General features: G+C 40.9%; 2 protein-coding genes across 4 annotated transcripts; one reads left to right on the top strand and one right to left on the bottom strand.

The window, feature by feature from the left end:
* Positions 1-432: 432 nt before the first annotated feature.
* casp3a (caspase 3, apoptosis-related cysteine peptidase a) lies at positions 433-9,584 on the bottom strand. Its single transcript, XM_014195538.2, has 6 exons — positions 9,330-9,584; positions 8,356-8,495; positions 5,412-5,540; positions 4,411-4,586; positions 2,164-2,278; positions 433-1,930 (listed from the first exon to the last, which is right to left on the bottom strand). Exons 1-6 carry the CDS (start codon positions 9,392-9,394, stop codon positions 1,701-1,703), a joined length of 855 nt encoding a protein of 284 aa, XP_014051013.1. The 5' UTR covers positions 9,395-9,584; the 3' UTR covers positions 433-1,700.
* Positions 9,585-9,616: 32 nt separating this feature from the next.
* Positions 9,617-26,373, top strand: primpol (primase and polymerase (DNA-directed)). Of its 3 annotated transcripts, none has more exons than XM_014195535.2 (14): positions 9,617-9,887; positions 10,443-10,660; positions 11,105-11,199; positions 11,352-11,490; positions 13,818-13,965; positions 16,248-16,350; positions 17,186-17,295; positions 17,590-17,752; positions 18,193-18,296; positions 20,026-20,112; positions 20,280-20,388; positions 24,233-24,309; positions 24,529-24,575; positions 24,799-26,373. In XM_014195535.2, the coding sequence occupies exons 2-14, from the start codon at positions 10,478-10,480 to the stop codon at positions 25,087-25,089; spliced, it is 1,656 nt and encodes a 551-aa protein (XP_014051010.2). In that variant the 5' UTR covers positions 9,617-9,887; positions 10,443-10,477; the 3' UTR covers positions 25,090-26,373. The 3 variants fall into 3 exon arrangements, with proteins under 3 accessions (XP_014051010.2, XP_014051011.2, XP_014051012.2); XM_014195536.2 differs by lacking the exon at positions 9,617-9,887 and adding an exon at positions 9,893-9,977; XM_014195537.2 differs by lacking the exon at positions 9,617-9,887 and adding an exon at positions 9,914-9,958.
* The last annotated feature ends 201 nt before the right edge of the window (positions 26,374-26,574 follow it).

The following is a 26,574-nucleotide window of genomic DNA, read 5'->3' as shown; positions in this document are numbered from 1 at the left end:
AGGTCTCTGACGTCCTCATTGTTGTTGATCAGGCCTACCACCGTTGTGTCATCTGCAAATGTAATGGTGTTGGAGTCATGCCTGGCCGTGCAGTCGTGAGTGAACAGGGAGTACAGGAGGGGACTAAGCACACACCCCCGAGGGGCCCCAGTGTTGAGGATCAGTGTGGCAGATGTGTTGTTGCCTTGTCCAGTTTGAGGTGAATAATCACTGTTCTGATATCCAGAAGCTCATTTCGGTCATAACAGACGGTGGCAGAAACATTATGTACAAAATAAGTAACAAATTACGCGAAAAAACACATACAAAATAGCACAATTGGTTAAGAGCCATCTCCTCTGGCACCATTATGATTATTTATAATATAATTAACTCCTGCAGAATTAAGCAGTTTCTGCAGCTGAACTGAAATCTTAGCAGAAACATGTTAGGTCATTTTCACAGCTTTAATTCCTGTCAAACTGATGTCATGTGTACATTTTGCACTGAAAATCTTATTGCATTTTCACTTTATCACATATAGTTGGGTGGTTGCAGATGGGTTATTAGCAATTGCGGGTGGGTGAACAAACAGCTGCCCCGCACATCACTACTGGAGTGCACCTTTAAGCTTCTACAACTGGGCCTTTAATATATAGACAAAATGTCTCTGCCAAGTTAGAGAGGACACATCCTGTCTACTATCAGCATACACATCCTATCAACATACCACACATTTGTTACGCCAGGACAGGAGCAAATGTTTTTAACCTACAAAGAGAATAAGCATTTGGTCATGTTCAGGTCAGGAAGAGCTTTCAATTGACCCGCTTCGGAGCAGACAGAGAGACAATGATTTCATGAAATAAGGCGGAAGGGCAAGCAAGCCTTATTTCTGGAGAATTCATTTAACAGGATAGTTTTTTTTCACAGAATAACTATAACGGACCTACACAATATCCTGCAATTAAAAAAAATATCATATTTAAACCCACACAAAAGACAAATGTAACATAATCCCCTCAGAAATGCACTTTGACTACTCATTCAAGTATCCAACAAAATGTGTGGTTCTAGACATTGTAAAAATAATCAAATACATTTTTTAAATAAAACAGTATGAGAAAAATGAGGAGGGAGAAATGCTGGTGCTTGTAGATGAGTTGCACATCCATGATTTGATTACTACACACTACCTCTGCAATCTACTCCCAAAACATTATACACATTTAAACTTTACACACAAGGGATCATTCAGTAAGAAACAGGGTTGGGGTCAATTCAACTTTCAAATCAATCAGTGCATTTAGGAAGTTATTTAAATTTAACATTTACAATTTGGATTTCACACTTCCTCAGTTGATGGAATTGAAACATGAACTGACCCCTACCCTGAAGAAGAGTCAACTTCTCTGTGCATGACATCAGGCTGAAAGCATGACAGAGGTTTCAACCTCCAACATAAAATGTGATACTTAAGCCTACAAGTTTAAACCAAGTCCAAATTGAGCTAGAGCGATTGAGCAGTGGTGTTAAGAATTCAGCTAATACAATCCACAACCAAAACAAACACATCTATTGCCCTCACTCAGATAGAAGCTGGTACCAGGTCTGTTTTTCCTCTCTTGCCAACTCCTATAACATTGACCATAGAAGTTGGCGAGACAGCAAAACCGATCTGGGACCAGGCAAATGAGGAGCTTCTTCACACCTTTCTCCTTTCAGGGTGTAAAGTACATCTCTTTGGTCAGCATTGATACAATGCAAGGGATCTGCTTCTTGGCATCGAAGCCGGGAGAGTTTGACGCAGACTCAAACTCTGTCGCCACCTTGTGGTTGACCCGGGTCAGGATGTGTTGGACCTCTAGCTCTTTGCTGTATTTGCCAATCATCTCACACAGAGATTGGATAAACCAGGAGCCAGTCTGAGTGTTCCTCCATGAGTAGTAGCCTGTGGGAAGACATGTGAGAGCACATAAGAGTCAAGGGCCTGGTTTGAATAATTCAGAAAATGCATCCATGCTCAGATAATAACAGATCTGAATTGGATGGATTGGTAAAGTAAGAGGGTGGTAGCCTTGCATTCACAGATCCAACTACTTATAGATCTGTGCACACCTCAAGGAAACTTGACTGGAGAGTGCTTCTATGTGTGTGTGTGTGGCTTTGGAACATGTCTTGGACCTGGAGCTGTGGAGTAGGCATAGAGGAAGTCTGCTTCCACAGGGATCCTGGTCGAACTCCCATCTGAACTGCTGTCTGCCTCGATGCCCCTGTCCAGATCAGTACCTCTGCAAGCCTGCTTGTCACACACACGGGGGACAGGAGACATGGTTCAGTCACAGTCACACACGAACGCAGAGGCTACCTTTTGAACAATCCCTCACCTCTTCCTGCCATCCAGGACCTCTATACCAGACGGTGTCAGAGGAAGGCCCTAACAATGTCAAAGACTCCAGCCACCCTAGCCATAGACTGTTCTCTCTGCTACCGCACGGCAAGCGGTACCAGAGTGCCAAGTCTAGGTCCAAGAGGCTTCTAAACAGCTTCTAGCCCCAAGCCATAAGACTCCTGAACATCGAATAAAATGGCTACCCAGACTATTTGCATTGCCCCCCCACCCCCTATTTTACACTGCTGATACTCTCTGTCTATTATCTATGCATAACATCTACATATTACCTCAAATACCTCGACTAACCGGTGCCTGTGCACATCGACTGTGTACCGGTACCTCCTGTATATAGCCTCGCTATTCTTATTTTACTGCAGATTTAATTATTTGTTACTTTTATTTCTTATTCTTTTTTTTATTTGTATTTTTTTACTCTTGCCCAGAAACGAGAATATGCATATAATTAGTAGATTTGGATAGAAAACACTCTAAAGTTTCTAAAACTGTTTGAATGGTGTCTGTGAGTATAACAGAACTCATATGGCAGGCCAAAACCTGAGAAGATTCCATACAGGAAGTGCCCTGTCTGACAATTTGTTGTCCTTCTGTTGCATCTCTATCGAAAATACAGCATCTGTGCTGTAACGTGACACTTTCTAAGGCTCCCATTGGCTCTCTAAAGCCGCCAGAAAGTGGAATGGGGTGTCTGCTGTCTCTGGGCGAAGAACAGCAGGAGAGTTTGTGAGTGGTCAGCCTGGGGACAGTGACACTGGAGATGTGCGGTCACGAGACTACTCCATTTTTTTCTTTCGGCCTTTGAATGAATACAATGTTGCCCGGTTGGAATATTAGCGCTATTTTACGAGAAAAATCCCATAAAAATTGATTTTAAACAGCGTTTGACATGCTTCGAAGTACGGTAATGGAATATTTTGATTTTTTTTGTCACGAAATGCGCTCGCCTTCGGATACTGACCTGAACACACAAACAAAACGGAGCTATTTGAATATAACTATGGATTATTTGGAACCAAAACAACATTTGTTGTTGAAGTAGAAGTCCTGGGAGTGCATTCTGATGAAGAACAGCAAAGGTAATCCAATTTTTCTAATAGTAATTCTGAGTTTAGTGAGTCTCAAACTTGGTGGGTGTCAAAATAGCTAGCCGTGATGGACAAGCTATGTACTCAGAATATTGCAAAAATGTGCTTTCGCCGAAAAGCTATTTTAAAATCTGACACCGCGATTGCATAAAGGAGTTCTGTATCTATAATTCTTAAAATAATTGTTATGTATTTTGTGAACGTTTATCATGAGTAATTTAGTAAATTCACCGGAAGTTTTCGGTGGGTATGCTAGTTCTGAACATCACATGCTAATGTAAAAAGCTGGTTTTTGATATAAATATGAACTTGATTGAACAGAACATGCATGTATTGTATAACATAATGTCCTAGGAGTGTCATCTGATGAAGATCATCAAAGGTTAGTGCTGCATTTAGCTGTGGTTTTGGTTTTTGTGACATATATGCTTGCTTTGAAAATGGCTGTGTGATTATTTTTGGCAGGGTACTCTCCTGACATAATCTAATGTTTTGCTTTCGCTGTAAAGCCTTTTTGAAATCGGACAATGTGGTTAGATTAACGAGAGTATTGTCTTTAAAATGGTGTAAAATAGTCATATGTTTGAGAAATTGAAGTTCTAGCATTTTTGAGGTATTTGTACTTTGCGCCACGGGATTCCACTGGCTGTTGACGTAAGTAAGCATTTCACTGCAAGGTTGTATTCGCGCATGTGACAAAAACATTTTGATTTGATTTGACTGTGGACGAGACTAACCTGTTTTGTCAGTAGGGGATTCAACTAGCCTCTGTCTTATACCTTCTTTTAACCTTAACTTCATATTGTTGTTCTATGCTTTGGTTTCACCTTAATTCCATCTAGAAAAAAAATAAACAGGTGCAATGGCTTTGTAAATCTGCTCCTGAGTAGTTTTAAAAGTCTGATCTAGGAACACACGTGATGGCCACAGTACCTGGATGAAGAAGAGTTTGGGCTTGCCCACCAGCGAGTTGCAGCGGTCGCCCCGGAACAGGCTGGTGAGGCTCTTGAGCTCGATGGAGGCATCCGTCCCGAAGAACACACCATCATCCCCGTGACTCAGCAGGACACACACGAATGAAGCGGAGCAGCTGTGGTCCTCCTTGGAGGCTGGAAACAACATCAAGTTTTAGATTGGTGATTCACAGAATTGAAAAGGCTCTTTAAAGGAGCAATCTGCTGTTGCTACATACATTTTTTACTTATAAATGATTGATTATTGATGTACCCATTGATTCTTGAAGAACATAACATACATTTCTCATGAGCTTAGTTAAACTGTCATACTCCATCAGAACCCAAAATATAAGCTTGCATTACTTCAATGTTTGTAAACGAAGTAAATGTAAACAGACACTGTACAGCATTTTAAAACATGGTTAAAACTATAATGTTGATATCATGGATGATCAGTCCTGGCAGCCATAGCTCTGTCTATGAGTTTGGGAATGGTTACATTTCTTCAGCCTCATCTCTCAACTTTTTACCGAAACATTTGTGGGGAGGTCGTTTTGTTATTGTTTCAACTGCGGATTGCCCCTTTAAAAAGGTAGACAAGAGCAGTATTGGGATGATTTCCAGAACAAGAAGTGAGAAACGAGATGCTCATTTTCTTCACCAAAGTTTTCACACAGCTATCACGTTGCAGGTGAGAGAATGAAGCGCACCAGTGCACATGTGCAGACACTGAGCGCGGATCGTTTTGCATCGTGCTCACCTGCAATGTCTTTGCTTAACCCTGTTGCTTGTGGAAACGTCATATTGTTGATTCTCAGTTTAAGTACAGGAGACCATGTACTTTCACTTGTTTTATTGTGAATGGGCTGCTTTTAAAACGTAATTTACTCAATGTCTTCTGTGTATGATCTTTATACGAAGACAAACCCATCTTCGTGGTGGTTGTCAGTGGTGGTGCTGACTTTCGAACATGCTTACCTGTGGTTAAAACATGCTTGATCTGGTCCACTGTCTGGTCATTGTAAACCTTCACCTTATAACCCAGTTTCCCAAACACCTTCATCACGTTGCCTGCATCCACATCTGTGCCATTGCGTACATTCATACCTTTAAAAACAAAGTAAAGTTATTAGACAAATTAAATTTGCTTTCTGGATATGTAATGCGTGTCATCATTGTGTACATACAGCCTTTACACAGTAGTGGAAAAAGTACCCGATTGTCATACTTGAGTAAAAGTAAAGATACCTTAAAATGACTCAAGTAAAAGTGAGTCACCCAGTAAAATACTACTTGCGTAAGTCTAAAAGTTTTGGGTTTTAAATACACTGCTCAAAAAAATAAATGGAACACTAAAATAACACATCCTAGATCTGAATGAATGAATGAATGTGCTGACAACAAAATCACACAAAAATAATCAATGGAAATCCAATTTATCAACCCATGGAGGTCTGGATTTGGAGTCACACTCAAAATTAAAGTGGAAAACCACACTACAGGCTGATCCAACTTTGATGTAATGTCCTTAAAACAAGTCAAAATGAGGCTCAGTAGTGTCTGTGGCCTCCACGTGCCTGTATGACCTCCCTACAACGCCTGGGAATGCTCCTGATGAGGTGGCGGATGGTCTCCTGAGGGATCTCCTCCCAGACCTGGACTAAAGCATCCGCCAACTCCTGGACAGTCTGTGGTGCAAAGTGGCGTTGGTGGATGGAGCGAGACATGATGTCCCAGATGTGCTCAATTGGATTCAGGTCTGGGGAACGGGCGGGACAGTCCATAGCATCAATGCCTTCCTCTTGCAGGAACTGCTGACACACTCCAGCCACATGAGGTCTAGCATTGTCTTGCATTAGGAGGAACCCAGGGCCAACCGCACCAGCATATGGTCTCACAAGGGGTCTGAGGATCTCATCTAGGTACCTAATGGCAGTCAGGCTACCTCTGGCGAGCACATGGAGGGCTGTGCGGCCCCCAAAGAAATGCCACCCCACGACTGACCACCGCCAAACCGGTCATGCTGGAAGATGTTGCAGGCAGCAGAACGTTCTCCACGGCGTCTCCAGATGTGCTCAGTGTGAACCTGCTTTCATCTGTGAAGAGCACAGGGCGCCAGTGGCGAATTTGCCAATCTTGGTGTTCTCTGGCAAATGCCAAACGTCCTGCACGATGTTGGGCTGTAAGCACAACCCCCACCTGTGGACGTCGGGCCCTCATACCACCCTCATGGAGTCTGTTTCTGACCGTTTGAGCAGACACATGCACATTTGTGGCCTGCTGGAGGTCATTTTGCAGGGCTCTGGCAGTGCTTCTCCTGCTCCTCCTTGCACAAAGGCGGAGGTAGCGGTCCTGCTGCTGGGTTGTTGCCCTCCTACGGCCTCCTCCACGTCTCCTGATGTACTGGCCTGTCTCCTGGTAGCGCCTCCATGCTCTGGACACTACGCTGACAGACACAGCAAACCTTCTTGCCACAGCTCGCATTGATGTGCCATCCTGGATGAGCTGCACTACCTGAGCCACTTGTGTGGGTTGTAGACTCCGTCTCATGCTACCACTAGAGTGAAAGCACCGCCAGCATTCAAAAGTGACCAAAACATCAGCCAGGAAGCATAGGAACTGAGAAGTGGTCTGTGGTCACCACCTGCAGAACCACTCCTTTATTGGGGGTGTCTTGCTAATTGCCTATAATTTCCACCTGTTGTCTATTCCATTTGCACAACAGCATGTGAAATGTATTGTCAATCAGTGTTGCTTCCTAAGTGGACAGTTTGATTTCACAGAAGTGTGATTGACTTGGAGTTACATTGTGTTGTTTAAGTGTTCCCTTTATTTTTTTGAGCAGTGTATAATTAAGTATCAAAAGTAAATGTAATTCCAAAAATATAGGAGCCTCCCGAGTGGCGCAGTGGTCGAAGGCACTGATTCGGAGTGCTAGCTGTGCCACTAGAGATCCTGGTTCGAGTCCAGGCTCTGTTGCAGCTGGCCGCGACCGGGAGACCCATGGAGCGGTGCACAATTGGCCCAGCATAGTCCGGGTAAGAGGGCTTGGCCGGCGGGGATGTTCTTGTCCCATCGCGCACGAGCTCCTGTGGCAGGCTAGGCGCAATGCACACTGACACAGTCGCATGGTGTTTCCTCTGACACATGGGTGTGGCTGGCTTCTGGGTTAAGCGGGCATTGTATCAAGAAGCAGTGCGGCTTGGCTGGGTTGTTTCTTGGAGGATGCACAGCTCTTGACCTTAGTCTGTATGGGAGTTGCAGCTATGGGACAATACTGTAAACTACCAATTGTATACCATGAAAAAGGGGTAAAAAATATATATACTTAAGTATCAAAAGGTAAAAACATAAATAATTGCAAATTCCTTATATTAAGCAAACCAGACAGAACCATTTTTATTTTATTTGGCTAGCCAGAGGCACACACTCACACATAATTTACAAAAGAAGCATGTGTGTTTAGTGAGTCCTCCAGGTCAGAGATGGGATGTTCTCTTGATATGTGTGTGAATTGGACCATTTTCCTGTTCTGCTAAGCATTCAAAATGTAACATACTTTTGGGTATCGGGGAAAATGTATGGAGTAAAAAGTACCATATTTTCTTTAGGAATGTAGTGAAAGTTGTATAAAATATGAATAGTAAAGTACAGATACCGCAAAAAAACGACTTAAATAGAACTTTAAAGTATTTTTTACTTAAGTACTTTACATCACTGCCTTTACACATATTCTTACCCAGCAGACAAAGCTGGGTGAGGTAATGTCATTACAACCATTTGACATAATCAGGTTATAATGATGTAATTTCAACTAGTTTCACCCACTGGGAAGAAGCTGAACAACAAGCTTTATGCAAATACAAAACATAAGTATTAGACATAGCCTAGACCCGGAGTCTACAAATGAACAAACACAAACCTGTTCTTCTGTCAAAGTTCTTGTTGTTAATGATGATACACTGGCCAATGCTGGGGTAGCTGAGGCTGTACCTGAAGCTATGGGACTGAGGCTTGGCATCCACCTGCATAGACCCAGAGCCACCACAGGGGCCCTCTGACCTAGGAAACAAATAGATGCCACTTAGCAGACGCTTTCATCCAAAGTCACTTACATCCAAAGTCGTGTACATTTTCGTGTGTGCATGTTTTCCCTCTGAGAATTGAACTTACAACTTTGTAGCTCTTACCAACTGAGCCACACAGGACCACTAGTTAGATTACAGCAATACGCCAAGCTGATACTCTGTGTAAGTCAGATCTCAGACTGGGTTTTGAGTAAGTATAAACGTGCACCTTTGAAATACTTTTGAGCATCCTTCCCTCAAAGTAATCACTGATCAGACATGTGGATTGTGTGGGAGCTGTGAGGTGGTACCCTTACTTTTCACCTGTAGAATCATCAGATCAGTGATTACTTTAAGAAAGGGTGGAAGGATGCATTTCAAAAGCAATTCCCAGGCAGGCCTTTAAGCCAAAATTCTCCCAGGGGTGTTGCCATGTGGCTGACCCTGTGCCTTCTCTCTCTCTGACTGTTGCGCCATATCTATGAATAAAAATATAATATTTTTTTCAAAAGAGATACAACAGATCTCCTATTGTAAAACGTCTCTTTTTAATCATATATATGGCTGTGTGTGCGTGTGTCAACTATAGGCGTGACACAATAACAATTTTGGCAATTTCCTAGCATGGACCAAATATAGGCATCAAACTCCATGACCGCAACACGATCATCAAGTAACAATGTCGCCTAATGTCCTGATTTCATTACGAAATGTATAATAACATATGGTGGCCCGAATGACTGGTGAATATCGCAACTCAAAACAACTTTACCACGGTTTGCTAGGCTACTTCGTAAAATACATGCATTGAGATAACAAAGAATCTCACTCTTGTCCATCGCCCCGCCTAGCGTCAACGCAGTCCCCAGCACTCAAATCGTTTGCTGCTGACATGGTATTCTGCGAATCGATTTCAAACAAATGTCAGTGACTATATAAAAATGTTGGTAGTGAAGTTTTGGTCAAACCGTGCAAATTGCCACCCTTATATCAGGGCAATATATTGTATGCGCATGTCTTCCTATAGTTCTTTGTTGCAAACAACAGTCAGCAACCAACCAATAGTAGCGTCCGGAGTAAACAATATTAGGACACGTCACTATCGAAACCAATGCAAGGGGGCGTTCGGTTTCCACACTTCTACACAACTCATATGATTACATCTAAAAATAATATTGATAATAATAAACGTGTACATATAAATGGTGGCTCCATATTGGTGGGCTATATGCATTTGCAATATTTCATATCCATATTGCACGAATTCAGCATGTGCTCAATTATTTGGATAGTAAGGCACACTTCTAGCGCACTGGAACGCACCATACGTTTTTCCATGAAGTACGTCACATTTCGCTGCAAAACAACGTTTTCAACACGGGTTCCTGTAAGTAGATAGATTCAGTTCCTGCTATACGTCGAATTCTGTAACGTTAGCTAGCTAGCTAATTAGCTTAGGTTAGCAAACGTTAAGCAGGTTTTTACATATTATTATACATTTTACATGTACTAGCATTAACAACATTACATATTAAACTCAACTCCGGCTAAATGTGCAGTGTGTATGGCTAGTCTGATTTAATCAGGCTGTATGTATACACATTTAATTGGTACCAATTCATACACAATCGAATGCTTGTAAACAAATTTATGAATGTAAAACAATCTTGTCATTCTCATGGGCTGTCAGTCCTTGCATCCAATGTGTCTGAATTTGAAAGTTGGCCCTAGCTAGCTACATTTCTCCAGCCACAATCCATCCATTTTCTGCTATGCCTAATAATGATGGGGCTTCACAATCACATGGTTGTGAATGCAAAATCAGAGATGGAGCCATAGGTCTATTGTAATGCCTTCAGTATTGATCATTGCTAAGTTAGATATTAATAACACTGACACTAAAGTAATCAAATACTTGTTTTTTTTTATTTCTTACATGCAGAAATGACTGTGGTGGCAGCCAGCATCACATAGAAGATGAACAAGGGTGATTGGGAAAACAGATTGAAGAAGGTGGAACAACTAGCTCAGTCCTTCCAGCAGTGTCCTTTGACATCATGCTACAAACCTAGGCTGTCCCGGCCATGGCAGCCATCCTCCATATGGAAGCTCTTCCCTCGTCAATGTATGGCTATCAACTTTGCACAGAGTTGCAGAGAGGTATGCACCAGCATGTCTGGAGTAACGTGGTGCCAGATCCATTTGTGCTGTCATGTTTGACATTGACCATAGGATTTGACAAGACAGCACAAACAGATCTGTGAGCAGGCTACTGTATGTCCGGAGGACTTTATGTCCTTTTGTGTGATGTGTGTGTTTCATTGCACTTCCATTTTATTTTGTATTACCTTTATTTAACTAGGCAAGTCAGTTAAGATCAAATTCTTATTTTCAATGACAGCCTAGGAACAGTAGGTTAACTGCCTTGTTCAGGGGCAGAATGACAGATTTTTACCTTGTCAACTCGGGGATTCTATCTTGCAACCTTTCGGTTACTAGTCCAACACTCTAACCACTAGGCTACGCTGCCGCCCCAATGGGTCATAATAACAGCATGACATTGTTTTCAGCTAACTGTAGTTTTGACTGCCCTCTAATTCAAAGGACGTACACGTGTTTGCACTTGAGAAGGAACAGGCCAAGATGGGTCAGAGGATCTTCTTGGTCACCAGTTACAGTGAGCTATGGCATTACTACAGGTATGTATAAGGTTACACCATTCACTTCAATACAACTTTATTTATACCTTCAGAGGCAGTTAAGAAATAAGAACGTCCTATTTGTCATAACTGAAGATTGTTAACCAATGGTACTACTGCACTTCAACCCTTTCAATTTCAACTGTAATTAGTACCTACAGGCAATCTCTGATGCATTGCTATGAGGTGATCCCAGAGGGGGCTGTTTGCAAGCTATATTTTGACTTGGAGTTCCACAGGCCCTCCAATAAGGGCTTTGATGGGAAGTGCATGGTGGCCTCCCTCATCCAGGTACGCAAACATTCCCTCTCAAGTGCAAAATAGACCTGGGTCAAATATGTTGTTTATGGTGTTAGTTATGTCATTGTTATGACAATTTACTTTACACTGACATGACACACACAATGTTTAGATCAGCCTATTGGCTAGGCAAACTAGCTAGCAACCTGGCTAATCAAATTAATGGTTTATGGCATGACAGTGTAAAGTCAGTTGCCATAAGGTGAAGCCAGCTGCCAAGACTGTTTATGACAAATGTTATTTAATTGTTATGACAGTGTTATGTAGCCTGACTGTATGACTGATGGTCCAAATAAAGTGTGATCCGTAGAAAGTTGTTTTTTGCTGTACATTCTGAGGAATTAAATGTTAATGTAACCACTCTCAAATTCATAGACAGAGCTATGGATGCAAAGACTCACTTGCATAATTTTAATCATGTTTTGAGGCTATACAGTGTTTGTTTACAACTACATTGTTTACAAACAATGGAGCAAAACTAGCTTATATTTTAGGTTCTGATGGTATGACAGTTGAACTAAGCTCATAAGTTATATTCTTCAAGAATCAATAGGTTATAATATATATATATATATATACCTATTGATTCTTGAAGAAAATATATATATATATATATATATATATATATATATATATACATATATATATACACTACCGTTCAAAAGTTTGGGGTCACTTAGAAATGTCCTTGTTTTCCATGAAAACATATATGAAATTAGTTGCAAAATTAATAGGAAACATAGTCAAGACGTTGACAAGGTTATAAATAATGATTTTTAATTGAAATAATAATTGTGTCCTTCAAACTTTGCTTTCGTCAAAGAATCCTCCATTTGGAGCATTTACAGCCTTGCAGACCTTTGGCATTCTAGTTGTCAATTTGTTGAGGTAATCTGAAGAGATTTCACCCCATGCTTCCTGAAGCACCTCCCACAAGTTGGACGGGCTTGATGGGCACTTCTTACGTACCATACGGTCAAGCTGCTCCCACAACAGCTCAATAGGGTTGAGGTCCGGTGACTGTGCTGGCCACTCCATTATAGACAGAATACCAGCTGACTGCTTCTTCCCTAAATAGTTATTGCATAGTTTGGAGCTGTGCTTTGGGTTCCTGTTGTAAGAGAAAATTTGCTCCAATTACACGCATACAGGGTATGGCATGACGTTGCAAAATGGAGTGATAGCCTTCCTTCTTTAAGATCCCTTTTACCCTGTACAAATCTCCCACTTTACCACCACCAAAGCACCCCCTGACCATCACATTGCCTCCACCATGCTTGACAGATGGTGTCAAGCACTCCTCCAGCATCTTTTCATTTTTTCTGCGTCTCACGAATGTTCTTCTTTGTGATCCGAACACCTCAACCTTAGATTTGTCTGTCCATAACACTTTTTTCCAATCTTCCTCTGTCCAGTGTCTGTGTTCTTTTGCCCATCTTAATATTTTATTTTTTATTGGCCACTGAGATATGGCTTTTTCTTTGCAATTCTGTCTAAACGCCCAGCATCCCGGAGTCGCCTCCTCACTGTTGACGTTGCGGGTACTATTTAATGAAGCTACCAGTTTAGGACTTGTGAGGTGTCTGTTTCTCAAACTAGACACTCTAATGTACTTGTCCTCTTGCTCAGTTGTGCACCGGTGCCTCCCACTCCTCTTTCTATTCTGGTTAGGCCCAGTTTGCGCTGGGAGTAGTACACAGCACGAGATCTTCAGTTTCTTGGCAATTTATCGCATGGAATAGCCTTCATTTCTCAGAACAAGAATAGACTGACGAGTTTCAGAAGAGAGTTCTTTGTTTCTGGCCATTTTGAGCCTGTAATGCTGATGCTCCACATACTCAACTAGTCTAAAGAAGGACAGTTTTATTGCTTCTTTAATCAGGACAACAGTTTTCAGCTGTGCTAGCATAATTGCAAAAGGGTTTTCTAATGATCAATTAGCCTTTTAAAATGATAAACTTGGATTAGCTAACACAACGTGCCATTGGAACACAGGAGTGATGGTTGCTGACAATGGGCCTCTGTACGCCTATGTTGATATTCCATAATGTTAAAGTCATTTCCAACATTAAAATGTCTACCATGTATTTCTGATTAATTTGATGTTATTTTAATGGACAAAAAATATGCTTTTCTTTCAAAAACAAGGACATTTCTAAGAGACCCAAACTTTTGAACGGTAGTGTATATAATTAATTTAAAAGTCAAAAAATTGATGTATCAATCACAGATTGACCCTTTAATGTCGATGGTACCTACTTCAACATGTTTATTAATATTTATATTTGGTAACGCTGTTTTTTCCTGTGTGTTTACAGTATGTGTGTGAGAAGCTGGAGGAGGTGTATGGGATTGAGTGCTCTGGGAAAGATGTTCTGAACCTTGACTCCAGCACCGAGGAAAAATTCAGTCGCCATCTCATCTTCATTTTACCAAATGCAGCTTTTAAGGATAACCTACATGTCGGTACGTAATCTCCTACTGTCTCTGATGTAAAGTGGAAACGAGACCGTAGATAGAGATATACAGTTGAAGTCGGAAGTTTACATACACCTTAGCCAAATACATTTAAACTCAGTGTTTCACAATTCCTGACATTTAATCCTCGTAAAAGTTCCCTGTCTTAGGTCAGTTAGGATCACCACTTTATTTTAAGAATGTGAAATGTCATTGGTAGCATTGCCTTTAAGTGGTTTAACTTGGGTCAAACATTTCAGGTAGCCTTCCACAAGCTTCCCACGATAAGTTGGGTGAATTTTAGCCCATTCCTCCTGACAGAGCTGGTGGAACTGAGTCAGGTTTGTAGGCCTCCTTGCTCACACACACTTTTTCACAAATGTCTATAGGATTGAGGTCAGGGCTTTGTGATGGCCACTTCAATACCTTGACTTTGTTGTCCTTAAGCCATTTTGCCACAACTTTGGAAGTATGCTTGGGGTCATTGTCCATTTGGAAGACCCATTTGCGACCAAGCTTTAACTTCCTGACTGATGTCTTGAGATGTTGCTTCACTATATCCACATAATTGTCCCTTATGATGCCATCTATTTTGTGAAGTGCACCAGTCCCTCCAGCAGCAAAGCACCCCCACAGCATGATGCTGCCACCCACGTGCTTCACGGTTGGGATGGGTTCTTCGGCTTCCAAGCCTCCCCCTTTTTCCTCCTAACATAACAATCGTCATTATGGCCAAACAGTTCAATTTTTGTTTCATCACACCAGAGGACATTTCTCCAAAAAGTACGATCTTTGTCCCCATGTGCAGTTGCAATCCGCAGTCTGGCTTTTTTTATGGTGGTTTTGGAGCAGTGGCTTCTTCCTTGGTGAGCGGCCTTTCAGGTTATGTCGATATAGGACTTGTTTTATTGTGGATATAGATACTTTTGTACCTGTTTCCTCCAGCATCTTCACAAGGTCTTTTGCTGTTGTTCGGGGATGGATTTGCACTTTTCGCACCAAAGCACGTTCATCTCTAGGAGACAGAACGCGTCTCATTCCTGAGCGCTATTACGGCTGCGTAGTCCCATGGTGTTTATACTTGCGTACTATTGTTTGTACAGATGAACGTGGTACCTTCAGGCATTTGGAAATTGCTCCCAAGGATGAACCAGACTTGTGGAGGTCTTGGCTGATTTTTTTATTTTATTTCCCCATGTTGTCAAGCAAAGAGGCACTGAGTTTGAAGGTAGGCATTGAAATACATTCACAGGTACACCTCCAATTGACTCAAATTATGGCAATTAGCCTATCAGAAGCTTCTAAAGCCATGACATCATTTTCTGGAATTTTCCAAGCTGTTTAAAGGCACCGTCAACTTAGTGTATGCCAACTTCTGACCCACTGGAATTGTGATACAGTGAATTATAAGTGAAATAATCTGTCTGTAAACAATTGTTGGAAAAATTACTTGTGTCATGCACAAAGTAGATGTCCTAACCGACTTAGCAAAACTATAGTTTGTTAACAATTCATTTGTGGAGTGGTTGAAAAACAAGTTTTTATGACACCAACCTAAGTGTATGTAAACTTCCGACTTCAACTGAACAAAAATATAAAGGCAACATGTAAAGTGTTGGTCCCATGTTTCATGAGCTGAAATTAAAGATCCCAGAAATGTTCTGTTGGCATGCTGACTGCAGGAATGTCCACCTGAGCAGTTGCCAGATAATTTAATGTTAATTTCTCTACCATAAGACGCCTTCGTCTTTTTAGAGAATTTGGCACTATGTCCAACCGGCCTCACATCTGCAGACCACGTGTATAGCGTCGTATGGGCGAGCAGTTTGCTGTTGTGAACAGAGTGCCCCATTGTGGGGGTGGGGTTATGGTATGGGCAGGCATAAGCTACGGACAACAAACACAATTAGATTTTATCGATGGCAATTTGAATGCACAAAAATACAGTGATGAGATCCTGAGGCCCATTGTGAGGCCCATTTCTTTTGTGACCAACATATGCATATTTGTATTCCCAGTCATGTGAAATTCATAGATTAGGACCTAATTAATTTATTTCAATTGACTGATTTCCTCATATGAAATACTGTAACTCAGTAAAATCAATGAAATTGTTGCATGTTGCATTTATATTCTTGTTCAGTATAGATATTAAACTCAACTTCACAATATTATTGCTTTATATTGGAGGTAGAAAATAAAATGCATTGTTTTCTAATCAATATAGGCTTGTGCTGATTTAAAAAATATCTCTCATCAGTAAATCAAGTATGCATTTTGTCTTTTTAAAGGGCAATTTATCCATTTGATTCTGCAGCCAGTGCTGAGCGTGCATAGGAGGGGAAGTGAACTTGAGAATGACGTGGGTGGAGTCACAGAGGACAGTGGCAAAAGGTCTGTCCTTTGATGTTCTAAAACAAATTTTGGTAACACTTTACCTTATAATTCCAAGGGATTTAACGCAATTAGTAACTAAGAAACTAATTGATAGATACATTCAATACTACAACACAATACTTAAGGGTTTAGAAAAGTCAGGTCCATAGTAATTGGCACCCTTGATTCATATAAGCAAAAAATACTGTATAAAATAAATAATACAAATACTGAGATATATTGCATGTTCAATGTAATGGGGAAATTATATTGTATACTAATATAATTGCTCAGTGAAATATATTTTGTTTAGCAAGTAATACAAAAATTCTCAAATATAGGGGTCAAAATAATTGGCACCCCTCTTTTCAGTACTCTAGCACCCTCCCCTTGTGAGGATAGCAAAACTGAGCCTCATTCTAAAATGTTTAATAAGATTGGATTGAAAAGGGCAATCCATAAGAGCAGACAAAGGATATCAAGGATCTTGAAAGACTCTGTATGGAGGAATGGTCTAAGATCCTTCCCAACATGTTCTCCAATCTCATTAAACATTTTCGAAAAAGGCTCAGTTTTGTTATACTCCATACATTGAAAATGGGGGTGCCAATATTTTTGACACCTATCTTTTTTATTAAACAAAATCTCTTTCCCTGTGCAGTTGATTTTTTTTCTTCATTTAATAAAAAAAATAATGCATTGAATTAAAAATTTAATTGAATTAAATTGAGCAACCAATATAGCTCAGTATTTGTATTATTTATCTTATACAGTCTTTTTATGGTTATCTTTATCAAGGGTACCAATAATTATGGACCTGACTGTAAATCCTATGTATTATTATTATTATTAGGGGGCTGATTGGAAGTCCACAGGCCAAGAGGCCCAGACAGGAAGAGAGGGACCTCAGCTTCCTGTTGGTGAAAAACAAGGACGGACAGGATGGGCTTTTTGTTGACCTCGGTAAGTGTCACCTAATGTATCTTGAAAAGTCAATTTTACCTTTACTTTCAAATGAGGCTGAAATAGTAGATACAAGCATTGACAACGAATCTTTGTATTTTGTTCTGTTTTAGATGATTATATCTCAATTTTATTTTATTCCTGTGTTTGTCCATCTTTTTTTATTTTTTATTTTTACAACCAGTCTATAGTTGTATGGAATTTGATTTATCTTGTCAATGCATTGTAAATTGTGTCAGTAATTCTAATTTCCACTTGTTTGTGTTAATTTATGTTATAATGGATGAAATGTAGGTGTGTACACCAAGAACAGAAACTTCCGTCTCTACAAGTCATCTAAGGTGGGGAAGAATGCAGCCTTCACTGTCGCAGGGGACAACAAGTTCATCCCCAAGCCTAAAAGGAACATCTCTGCAGAGGAGAGCTTGTTCCAGTCCTCCTTAATCAGCAACGTAAGGTACAGATGAAGTGAAGGGTGGAGTTGCCCCTAGATGCTGATCTTGGGTCAGTTTAGCATTTTCCCCAGTACTGGGCAGGTTGGCATTTATTGGGATGTCTCAGGGTATGGTGATCCTAGATCTCTGTACCTAGAGGAAATCTTACCCCAGAACTACAGGTGACTTGACTGTGTACTGACCTGGCAAAGCTGGTTGAAATCATAAAAAAAAAATGCTTTCACACAAGCCCACTGAATGCTGGTTTTGTCATGCGACATTAAGTGGGAGGAAGGAAGAGCAGGGGTGTGTGTTGAAGATTAAGATTTGGATTGAGATGGAAGTGCTTGACTATTCAACATGCTTAATATTCTGACATGCTGCATAATGTGTGGCTAGGATAACATTTGTGTTTAATCTAATGTTAATGAATGATGATGTCTATTTCAATATTGGTCTACAGTTTCACTGGTCAGAAGATTCTGACATGGGACCTCCATGACGAGAGGGATGGGATATGCCCCAAGCCTCATGCTCAGCTGGGTTCGACTTCACACTGTGTTTCAGGTACTGACCCCCAGAAGACAGAGCTGTGTGTGTGTTGTGTACGTGCAAGCAAAGTTGTTAATGAACTCACCCAAACCAGGTGAATCATTCTATAAAATATGAGATTATTTGTCACTGGTCTACACACAATACCCCATGTCATGGAATTATGTTTTTAGAAATGTTTACAAATGAAAAGCTGAAATGTCTTGAGTCAATAGGTATTGAACCCCTTTGTTATGGCAAGCCTAAATCAGTTCATAACAATTTGCTTAACAACTCACATAATAAGTTGCATGGACGCACTGTGTGCAGTAATGGTGTTTAACACCATACTACCTCATCTCTGTACCCCACACATAATTGTATGACCCCTCAGTCGAGCAATGAATTTCAAACATAGATTCAACCAGGGAGGTTTTCTAGTCCCTCGCAAAATAGTGCACCTATTGGTAGAGAGGTCTTAAATTATTATTATTTTTTTTTAAAGCAGACATTGAATATCCCTTTGAGCATGGTGAAGTTATTAATTAGGCTTTGGATGGTGTGTCAATACACCGAGTCACTACAAAGATAAAGGCGTCCATCCCAACTCAGTTGCCGGATAGGAAGGAAACCACTCACGGATTTCACCATGAGGCCAATGGTGACTTTAAAACAGTTACAGAGTTTAATGGCTGTTACAGGAGAAAACCGAGGCTGGATCAACAACATTGTAGTAACTCCACAATACTAACCTAAATGACAAAGTGAAAAGAAGGAAGCATGTACATAATAAAAAAATAGGCAAAATCCTAGAGGAAAACCTCCTTCATTCTGCTTTCCACCAGACACTGGGAGATTAATTCACCTTTCACCACAACAATAACCTAAAACACAAGGCCACATCTACACTGGAGGTGCTTACCAAGAAGACAGTGAATGTTCCTGAGTGACCAAGTTACATTTTTGACTTAAACCTACTTTAAAATCCTTGGCAAGACCTGAAAATGGTTGTCTAGCAATGATCAACAACCAGTTAGACAGAGCTGAAAGAATGTTGATAAGAAAGTGCAAATGTTACACAATCCAGATGTGGAAAGCTCTTAGATGTACCCAGAAAGACTCAGGGGTGTGAATACTTATGTAAATTATTTATGCATTTTATTTTAAATAAATGCGCCAAAAAATAAAAAATACATATTTTCACTTTGTCATTATGAAGAATTGTGTGTAGATGGGTGAGAAGAAAATCTATTTAATAAAAACATTTTCAGGCTGTGACACAACAAAATGTGAAATAAGTCAAGGGGTATGAATACTTTGTGTGCAAAGCTTGGCTACTTTGAAGAATCTCTATTTTGATTTGTTTAACACTTTTTTGGTTACTACATGATTCCATATGTGTTATTTCATAGTTTTGATATCTTCACTATTATTCTAGAAAATAGTAAAAAAAAGTACAACCCGGGAATGAGTAGGCGTGTCCAAACTTTTGACTGGTACTGTATATATACAGACACATATGAATATAACCTTGAGTTTGCACTTTTGGGACTATTCCATTGTGCCAGGCAGGCTATGTCAAACTCACGTCTAGCATTTTAAGGAATTTGACATATGTATTTGACCCAGGTCTGGAGATTTCATTGCCAATGTTAAACTTCTGGCAAATACTGGTTTTGACTGCAAAAAATAGGGGTTATTGAATTTAATAGCCTTTCTGTCTTCTATGAAAGATATTGTTTTGTTTGTCATCCTTCAATGTAAGACTCTTTGGGAGGCTACCAGTGTTCTCCCCACAAAGAAGTGGACAACTTTGTTCTTTCTGTGGTGAAAAGGGATGGCATCCAAGGAAGTAAGTTTTAAGCAGCTGTTAGATAAATACTGTATATGTATTATTTTAGATGCACTGTATGTAATAAAACAAATCTAACTGCTGCTGCATTACAAATATCTGTAGTGTATCAAATTAACCAAGTTGAAGTGTTGAAATATAAAAGTTTCCAATATTTTCCCTAACAGGCATACGACGGTGGAATTACTTTGTTTCAGAGCAGTTACTTGTCTACGACATCCTAAAGTACCGCTGGTGTCAGAACGTGGACCGGTTCCACAAAAGCAACAACATCATGTGAGTGTCTAGTTTGGAATTGAGGGGATCTATCTGTCTCAGTAGTCCAAAGTGTCATCCTTCCTTCCTCTCCTCCTTACTGGATTATGTATTGATATAAAATAACTGGACGGGTGAAAGCAAATAGCCCTATAGGTGGCCACCATGTTCTTTCCACCTATCCTGTTCTTTCAGATCAGTGCAGTTGAAGGAGAGGAAGCCATTTTAAATGCATCCTGATAAAGCCCTTTGTTACTGAATCCAGAGAGGAAGAGGCGAAGCGAGATATCTGTCCGTGCGAAAATATAGCGTTAAGCAGTGGGAGTGGGGATTTTTTGTATAGAGGTCAATGGAAGAGTGTTGAGTTTGGTCAACATAAAATTGAATTGCTAATTTGCTACTTGAGGCTTATTTGATTGAATAGAAGTTTCATAATGTTTAGGTTGTTACAAATATACTGATAAACAGTGCATTCGAAAGTATTCAGATCCCTTTTTCCACATTTTGTTACTTTACAGCCTTATTCAAAAATGTATGAAATTACAATTTATCAATCTACACACAATACCCCATAATAACAAAGCAAAAACAGGTTTTAGACATTTTATTAAATTAAAAACAGAAATACCTTATTTACATATTTAGTATTCAGACCCTTTGCTATGAAACTCAAAATTGAGCTCAGGTGCATCCTGTTTCCATTGATCATCCTTGAGATGTTTCTGCAAATTGATTGGAGTCCACCTGTGGTAAATTCAATTGATTGGGCATGATTTGGAAAGGCACACACCTGTCTATATAAGGTCCCACAGTTAACAGTGCATGTCAGCAAAAACCAAGCCATGAGGTCGAAGGAATTGTCCGTGGAGCTCCGAGACAGGATTTTGTCGAGGCACATATCTGGGGAAGGATACCAAAAAATGTCTGCAGCATTGAAGGTCCCCAAGGACACAGTGGCCTCCATCATTCTTAAATGGAAGAAGTTTGGAACCACCAAGACTCTTCCTAGAGCTGGCCGCCCGGCCAAACTGCGCAATCAGGGGAGAAGGGCATTGGTCAGGGAGGTGACCAAGAACCCAATGGTCACTCTGACAGAGCTCCAGAGTTCCTCTGTGGAGATGGGAGAACCTTCCAGAAGGACAATCATCTCTGCAGCACTCCACCAATCAGGCCTTTATGATAGTGGCCAGACGGAAGCCACTCCTCAGTAAAAGGCAGATGACACTCCTATTTGCCACATCTTCAATTTAAGCCTACTAGAGAGCATGTGCCCTCAGGCCTGGGGCGAAGCTAAAGTCATTCTGCTACCCAAGAATAGTAAACCCCCTTTAGTGGCTCAAATAGCCGACCAATCAGCCTGTTACCAACCCTTAGTAAACTTCTGGGGGAAAAATGGTGCTTGACCAGATACAATGCTATTTCACAGTAAACAAAATGACAACAGAATTTCAGCATGCTTATAGGGAAGGACATTCAACAAGCACAGCACTTACACAAATGACTGATGATTGGCTGAGAGAAATCGATGATAAAATGATTGTGGGGGCTGTTTTGTTAGACTTCAGTGCTGCTTTTAACATTATCGATCATAGTCTGCTGCTGGAAAAATGTATGTGTTATGACTTTACACCCCCTGCTATAATGTGGATAAAGAGTTACTTGTCTAACAAAACACAGAGGGTGTTCTTTAATGGAAGCCTCTCAAATATAATCCAGTTAGAATCAGGAATTCCCCAGGGTAGCTGTTTAGGCCCTTTACTTTTTAAAATTTTTACTAATGGCATGCCACTGACTTTGAGTAAAGAGTAAAGAGTGTCTATGTATGCGGATGACTCAACACTATACACGTCAGCTATTACAGCGACTGAAATGATTGCAACACTCAACAAAGAGCTGCAGTTCGTTTCAGAGTGGGTGGCAAGGAATAAGTTAGCCCTAAATATTTCTAAAACTAAAAGCATTGTAGTTGGAACATAACACTCACTAAACCCTAAACCTCAACTAAATCTTGTAATAAATTATGTGGAAATTGAGCAAGTTGAGATGACTAAACTGCTTGGATTGTAAACTGTCATGGTCAAAACATATTGATGCAGTAGTAGATAAAATGGAGAGTCTGTTTATAATAAAGCGATGCTCTGCCTTCTTAACAACACTATCAACGAGGCAGGTCCTACAGGCCCAAGTTTTCTCGCACCTTGACTACTGTTCAGTCGTGTGGTCAGGTGCCACAAAAAAAAGGACTTAGGAAAATTGCCATTGGCTCAGAACAGGGCAGCATGGTTGCCCCTTGGATTTACACTGAGAGATAATATTAATAACATGCATGTCGATCTCTCCTGGCTGAAAGTGGAGGAGAGATTGACTTCATCACTACTTTTATTTATGAGAAGTATTTACATGTTGAATGCACCAACTACTGGCACACAGCTTGGACACCCATGCATACCCCACAAGACATGCCACAAGAGGTCTTTTCACAGTCCAAGTCCAGAACAGACTATGGGAGGCACACAGTACTACATAGAGCCATGACTACATGGAACTCAATTCCACATCAAGTAACTGACGCAAGCAGTAAAATTAGATTTAAAAAACACTTTATGGAACAGTGGGACTGTGAAGCAACACAAACATTGGTACAGACACATGCATACACACGATAACATACGCACTATACATACACATGGATTTAGTACTGTAGATATGTGGTGGAGTAGGGGCCTGAGGGCACACAGTGTGTTGTGAATGTATTGTAATGTTTTTAAAATTGTATAAACTGCCTTAATTTTGCTGGACCCCAAGAAGATTAGCTGCTGCTTTGGCATCCGTAATAAATACAAATACAGCCCGCTTGGACTTTGCCAAAAGGCTCCTAAAGGACTCTCAGACCATAAGAAACAAGATTCTCTGGTCTGATGAAACCAAGATTGAACTCTTTGGCCTGAATGCCAAGCTTCACGTCTGGAGAAAACCTGACACCATCCCTACGGTGAATTATGGTGGTGGAGATGTTTTTCAGCAGCAGGGACTGGGAGACTAGTCAGGATCGAGGGAAAGATGAACAGAGCAAAGTACAGAGAGATTCTTGATGAAAACCTGCTCAGGACTTCAGATTTGGGCGAAGGTTCACCTTCTAACAGGACAACGACCATAAGCACACATCCAAGATAATGCAGGAATGTCCTTGAGTGGCCCAGCCAGAGCCCGGACTTGAACCCGAGTGAACATCTGGAGAGACCTGAAAATAGCTGTGCAGCGACGCTCCCCATCCAACCAGACAGAGCTTGAGAGGATCTGCAGATTAGAATAGTAGAAACTCCCCAAATACAGAAGTGCCAAACTTGTAGCGTCATACCCAAGAAGACTCGAGGCTGTAATCGCTGCCAAAGGTGCTTCAGGACTGGCCACCCCTCATAGCCTGGTTCCTCTCTAGGTTTCTTCATAGGTTCCGGCCTTTCTAGGGAGATTTTCCTAGCCACCGTGCTTCTACACCTGAATTGCTTGCTGTTTGGGGTTTTAGGATGGGTTTCTATACAGCACTTTGACATCAGCTGATGTAAGCAGGGCTTAATAAATACATTTGATTGATTGATTCAACAAAGTACAGAGTAAAGGGTCTGAATACTTATGTCAATGTAATAGTTAAGTTCAGTTTTTTGTCAGTATATTGATACTCTTTGGTGAATCTCTAATGTTTTCTTGATTCCTTAACCACCACCTCATAATGCATCTGAGGAGAAGATCCTTGATTCCTCCCCTAGGACCTTCTCCAATATGTTCTCTCACAACACAAGGAATTTACTTTTGAGATTAACACCCTACTTTTGTCCCCCTGACTTTTCTTTCTCTTCTTCCCCCACAGGATTCTGGTGGATCTTAAAGAGGAGGTCTGGTACCAGAAGTGTCATGACCCTGCTTGCAAGAGCTTCAGATCTTCTAGTATGCGCTGGTTAACATTGAAATAGTATTGAAGTAAAAATAGTGCTGACTTTGATTAAATAGAATAGATCTAATACTATTGACACAAGTCATCTTATCACCACAATCGAGAGCCTGTGTTTTAGGTGATTGGTGTACCAGTATGTCATTAATTGAAATGACTGGAACAGCAGGAAATCTTACAGATTGTGCCTTTTAAACCAGTCATTACTCTTCCAGGTTACCCATTACCACAGGACATCTGCGTCAGCTACCTCATAACAATGGTGAGTTCTGCACCTGTTCCCCTCACTGCTACAAATGTCTGATTTGCCTCAGTCACACTTATGGCCATTTTAATAGAAAATTACATCACCACAAGAACCAGAAAGAGACTGTTGGGTACCTGACTTCCTCTGGCTACATGCATGGGTATCTCAAAAAAGAATCCCACGGTAACAAAAGTAAAAATAAAGCTATTAAGCTGTGTGTTTGTCTATTTGGCGGCAGGATGAGGAGGACCAGGCATATCTGATGGACGACATGGGGAACATCGAGCGCAGCCAGACACTCCCAGCGGAAAAGTACCTGGGGGGCTCGGCAGCAACACTTCCCCAGGGAGAAGACCGCGATCCCTGGGGAGGTGAGCCAGATGACCAGGCTTACCTGGAGGCCCTGGAGGATGTCGAGAGAAGCACAGGCGATTTGGCAGAGGATGATGTCCCAGATGAGCTTCTGCTCCAAACCATGACTGAGTTTGAGTCCCTCAAAGATGTATGCTTGTCGGCCACTAAGTGCTAAGTGCATTTTCCTTCAATTCTGTTCATGGAGACACAGGGTGACCAGGCTTTTGCTCCAGCTCAGGGGGAACCCACCCCATTCAACTATTCAAGGGCTTGATGCTTAGTTGAATTAAGTGTGTTGAGGTGCTGGGCTGGACCAAAAGCCTGCAGCCTGTGAGTGTACAGGAGCAGAATGGAAGAAGACTGCATTAGAGGTTATACTTGTCCAACAGTTAATTTCTCATTTGTAATACAGTAATTGGGCTCCTGAGTGGCGCAGCATCTTAGTGCTAGAGTAGTCACTACAGACCCTGGTTCGATTCCAGGCTTCATCACAACCCGCCGAGATTGGGAGTCCCATAGGGCGGCGCACAATTTGCCCATTGTCGTCCGGGTTAGGCAGTCATTGTAAATAAGAATTTGTTCTTAACTGACTTGCCTGGTTAAATAAAGGCTAAATAAAAAAATAGAAATTCAGTACAATCCCCAATTTCAACTACTGGCTGTAAAAATTACCTAGGCCTATTCAATGCAAGGTGGCTTATAGCAGGGGTCTCCAACAGGTCGATCGCAAGGTGCCAGTATGAGGTGCAGCCCGCCTATGAGTAGCTCGCCAAACAATTCTGAAAGTACATGCAATTTTCACGTGATTCACTGCAAACGGTCAAACAAATCTCACAAGTATCAGACACCGCAAGCTCCCAACTACTATCTAGTCAATGGAGCATTGACATTATCAAACCCCTGGTCAGCCACTATTGGATTAAAAACCCAAACCTAACACTATCTGCCATATTAATTTCCAGTAATATTGCCTGTGTGGTGCGTTTGTCTATCACTCTGTGTGTAGCCAGAAATACTTTCCCAAAAACCTTCTCTATTATTTGCAAACTTTGCCATGAAATGAGCAGTAAACATTCCTCACTCGTTAGATACCCTTTAATTGCATAATTACACAACATGGATTTTTTTGTTTCTTCCAGATTTAAGCATTGCCATGGACTCAGAACATCCAATTATGTTTCTATATGAACAATTGTATTTGAGGGTGAAAATGCCAAAAAAACTAAACATAAAAAAAAAAATTGTAGCTCTCATGGTAGAAAAGGTTGGAGACTCCTGCATTATAGTGTGACAATCTCTACAAATGTCTGGGAATATGCCATTAAAAAGAGCATCGTGTAGTGCGCTGCACAATAAAGCACCTTGCATTGAATGTCGGCCCTACTGGTTGTTCTGATAGCGTAGAATTGTATATAGGATGTTTCTGATAACTGAACATTTATAAACTACCAACTCCTTACCTGTTTTCTGGTCCTTGTTTGTTCTGGATTCTTTTATGGGTGATACTATAATTGTATTATGACTGCAAACCATTTATCTGCAAATTGAGTCACCAAGCATGTGTCCACAGGTGTGGAAGGAAGCTAAAGTAATTCCTCTGCCTAAAAATAGTAAAGCACACTTTGCTGGCTCTAACAGCCATCCAATCAGTTTGCTGCCT

The sequence above is a fragment of the Salmo salar genome, chromosome ssa04 (genome assembly GCF_905237065.1).
Source record: "Salmo salar chromosome ssa04, Ssal_v3.1, whole genome shotgun sequence".
NCBI classification, from domain to species: domain Eukaryota; kingdom Metazoa; phylum Chordata; class Actinopteri; order Salmoniformes; family Salmonidae; genus Salmo; species Salmo salar.
Note: the sequence above shows the minus strand (reverse complement) of the source record. Positions and strands in the feature narration are given on the sequence as shown.

Excerpts from the sequence above, each read along its gene's own strand:
- casp3a (XM_014195538.2), bottom strand. The coding sequence starts at position 9,394 with ATGTCAGCAGCAAACGATTTGAGTGCTGGGGACTGCGTTGACGCTAGG. Across the intron at positions 4,587-5,411 it reads CAAGCATGTTTTAACCACAG|CCTCCAAGGAGGACCACAGC; the intron begins GTAAGCATGTTC and ends TGTTGTTTCCAG. Across the intron at positions 2,279-4,410 it reads CCAAACTCTTCTTCATCCAG|GCTTGCAGAGGTACTGATCT; the intron begins GTACTGTGGCCA and ends TGTGACAAGCAG.
- primpol (XM_014195535.2), top strand. The coding sequence starts at position 10,478 with ATGAACAAGGGTGATTGGGAAAACAGATTGAAGAAGGTGGAACAACTA. Across the intron at positions 20,389-24,232 it reads CACAAAAGCAACAACATCAT|GATTCTGGTGGATCTTAAAG; the intron begins GTGAGTGTCTAG and ends CTTCCCCCACAG. Across the intron at positions 24,576-24,798 it reads TCAGCTACCTCATAACAATG|GATGAGGAGGACCAGGCATA; the intron begins GTGAGTTCTGCA and ends ATTTGGCGGCAG.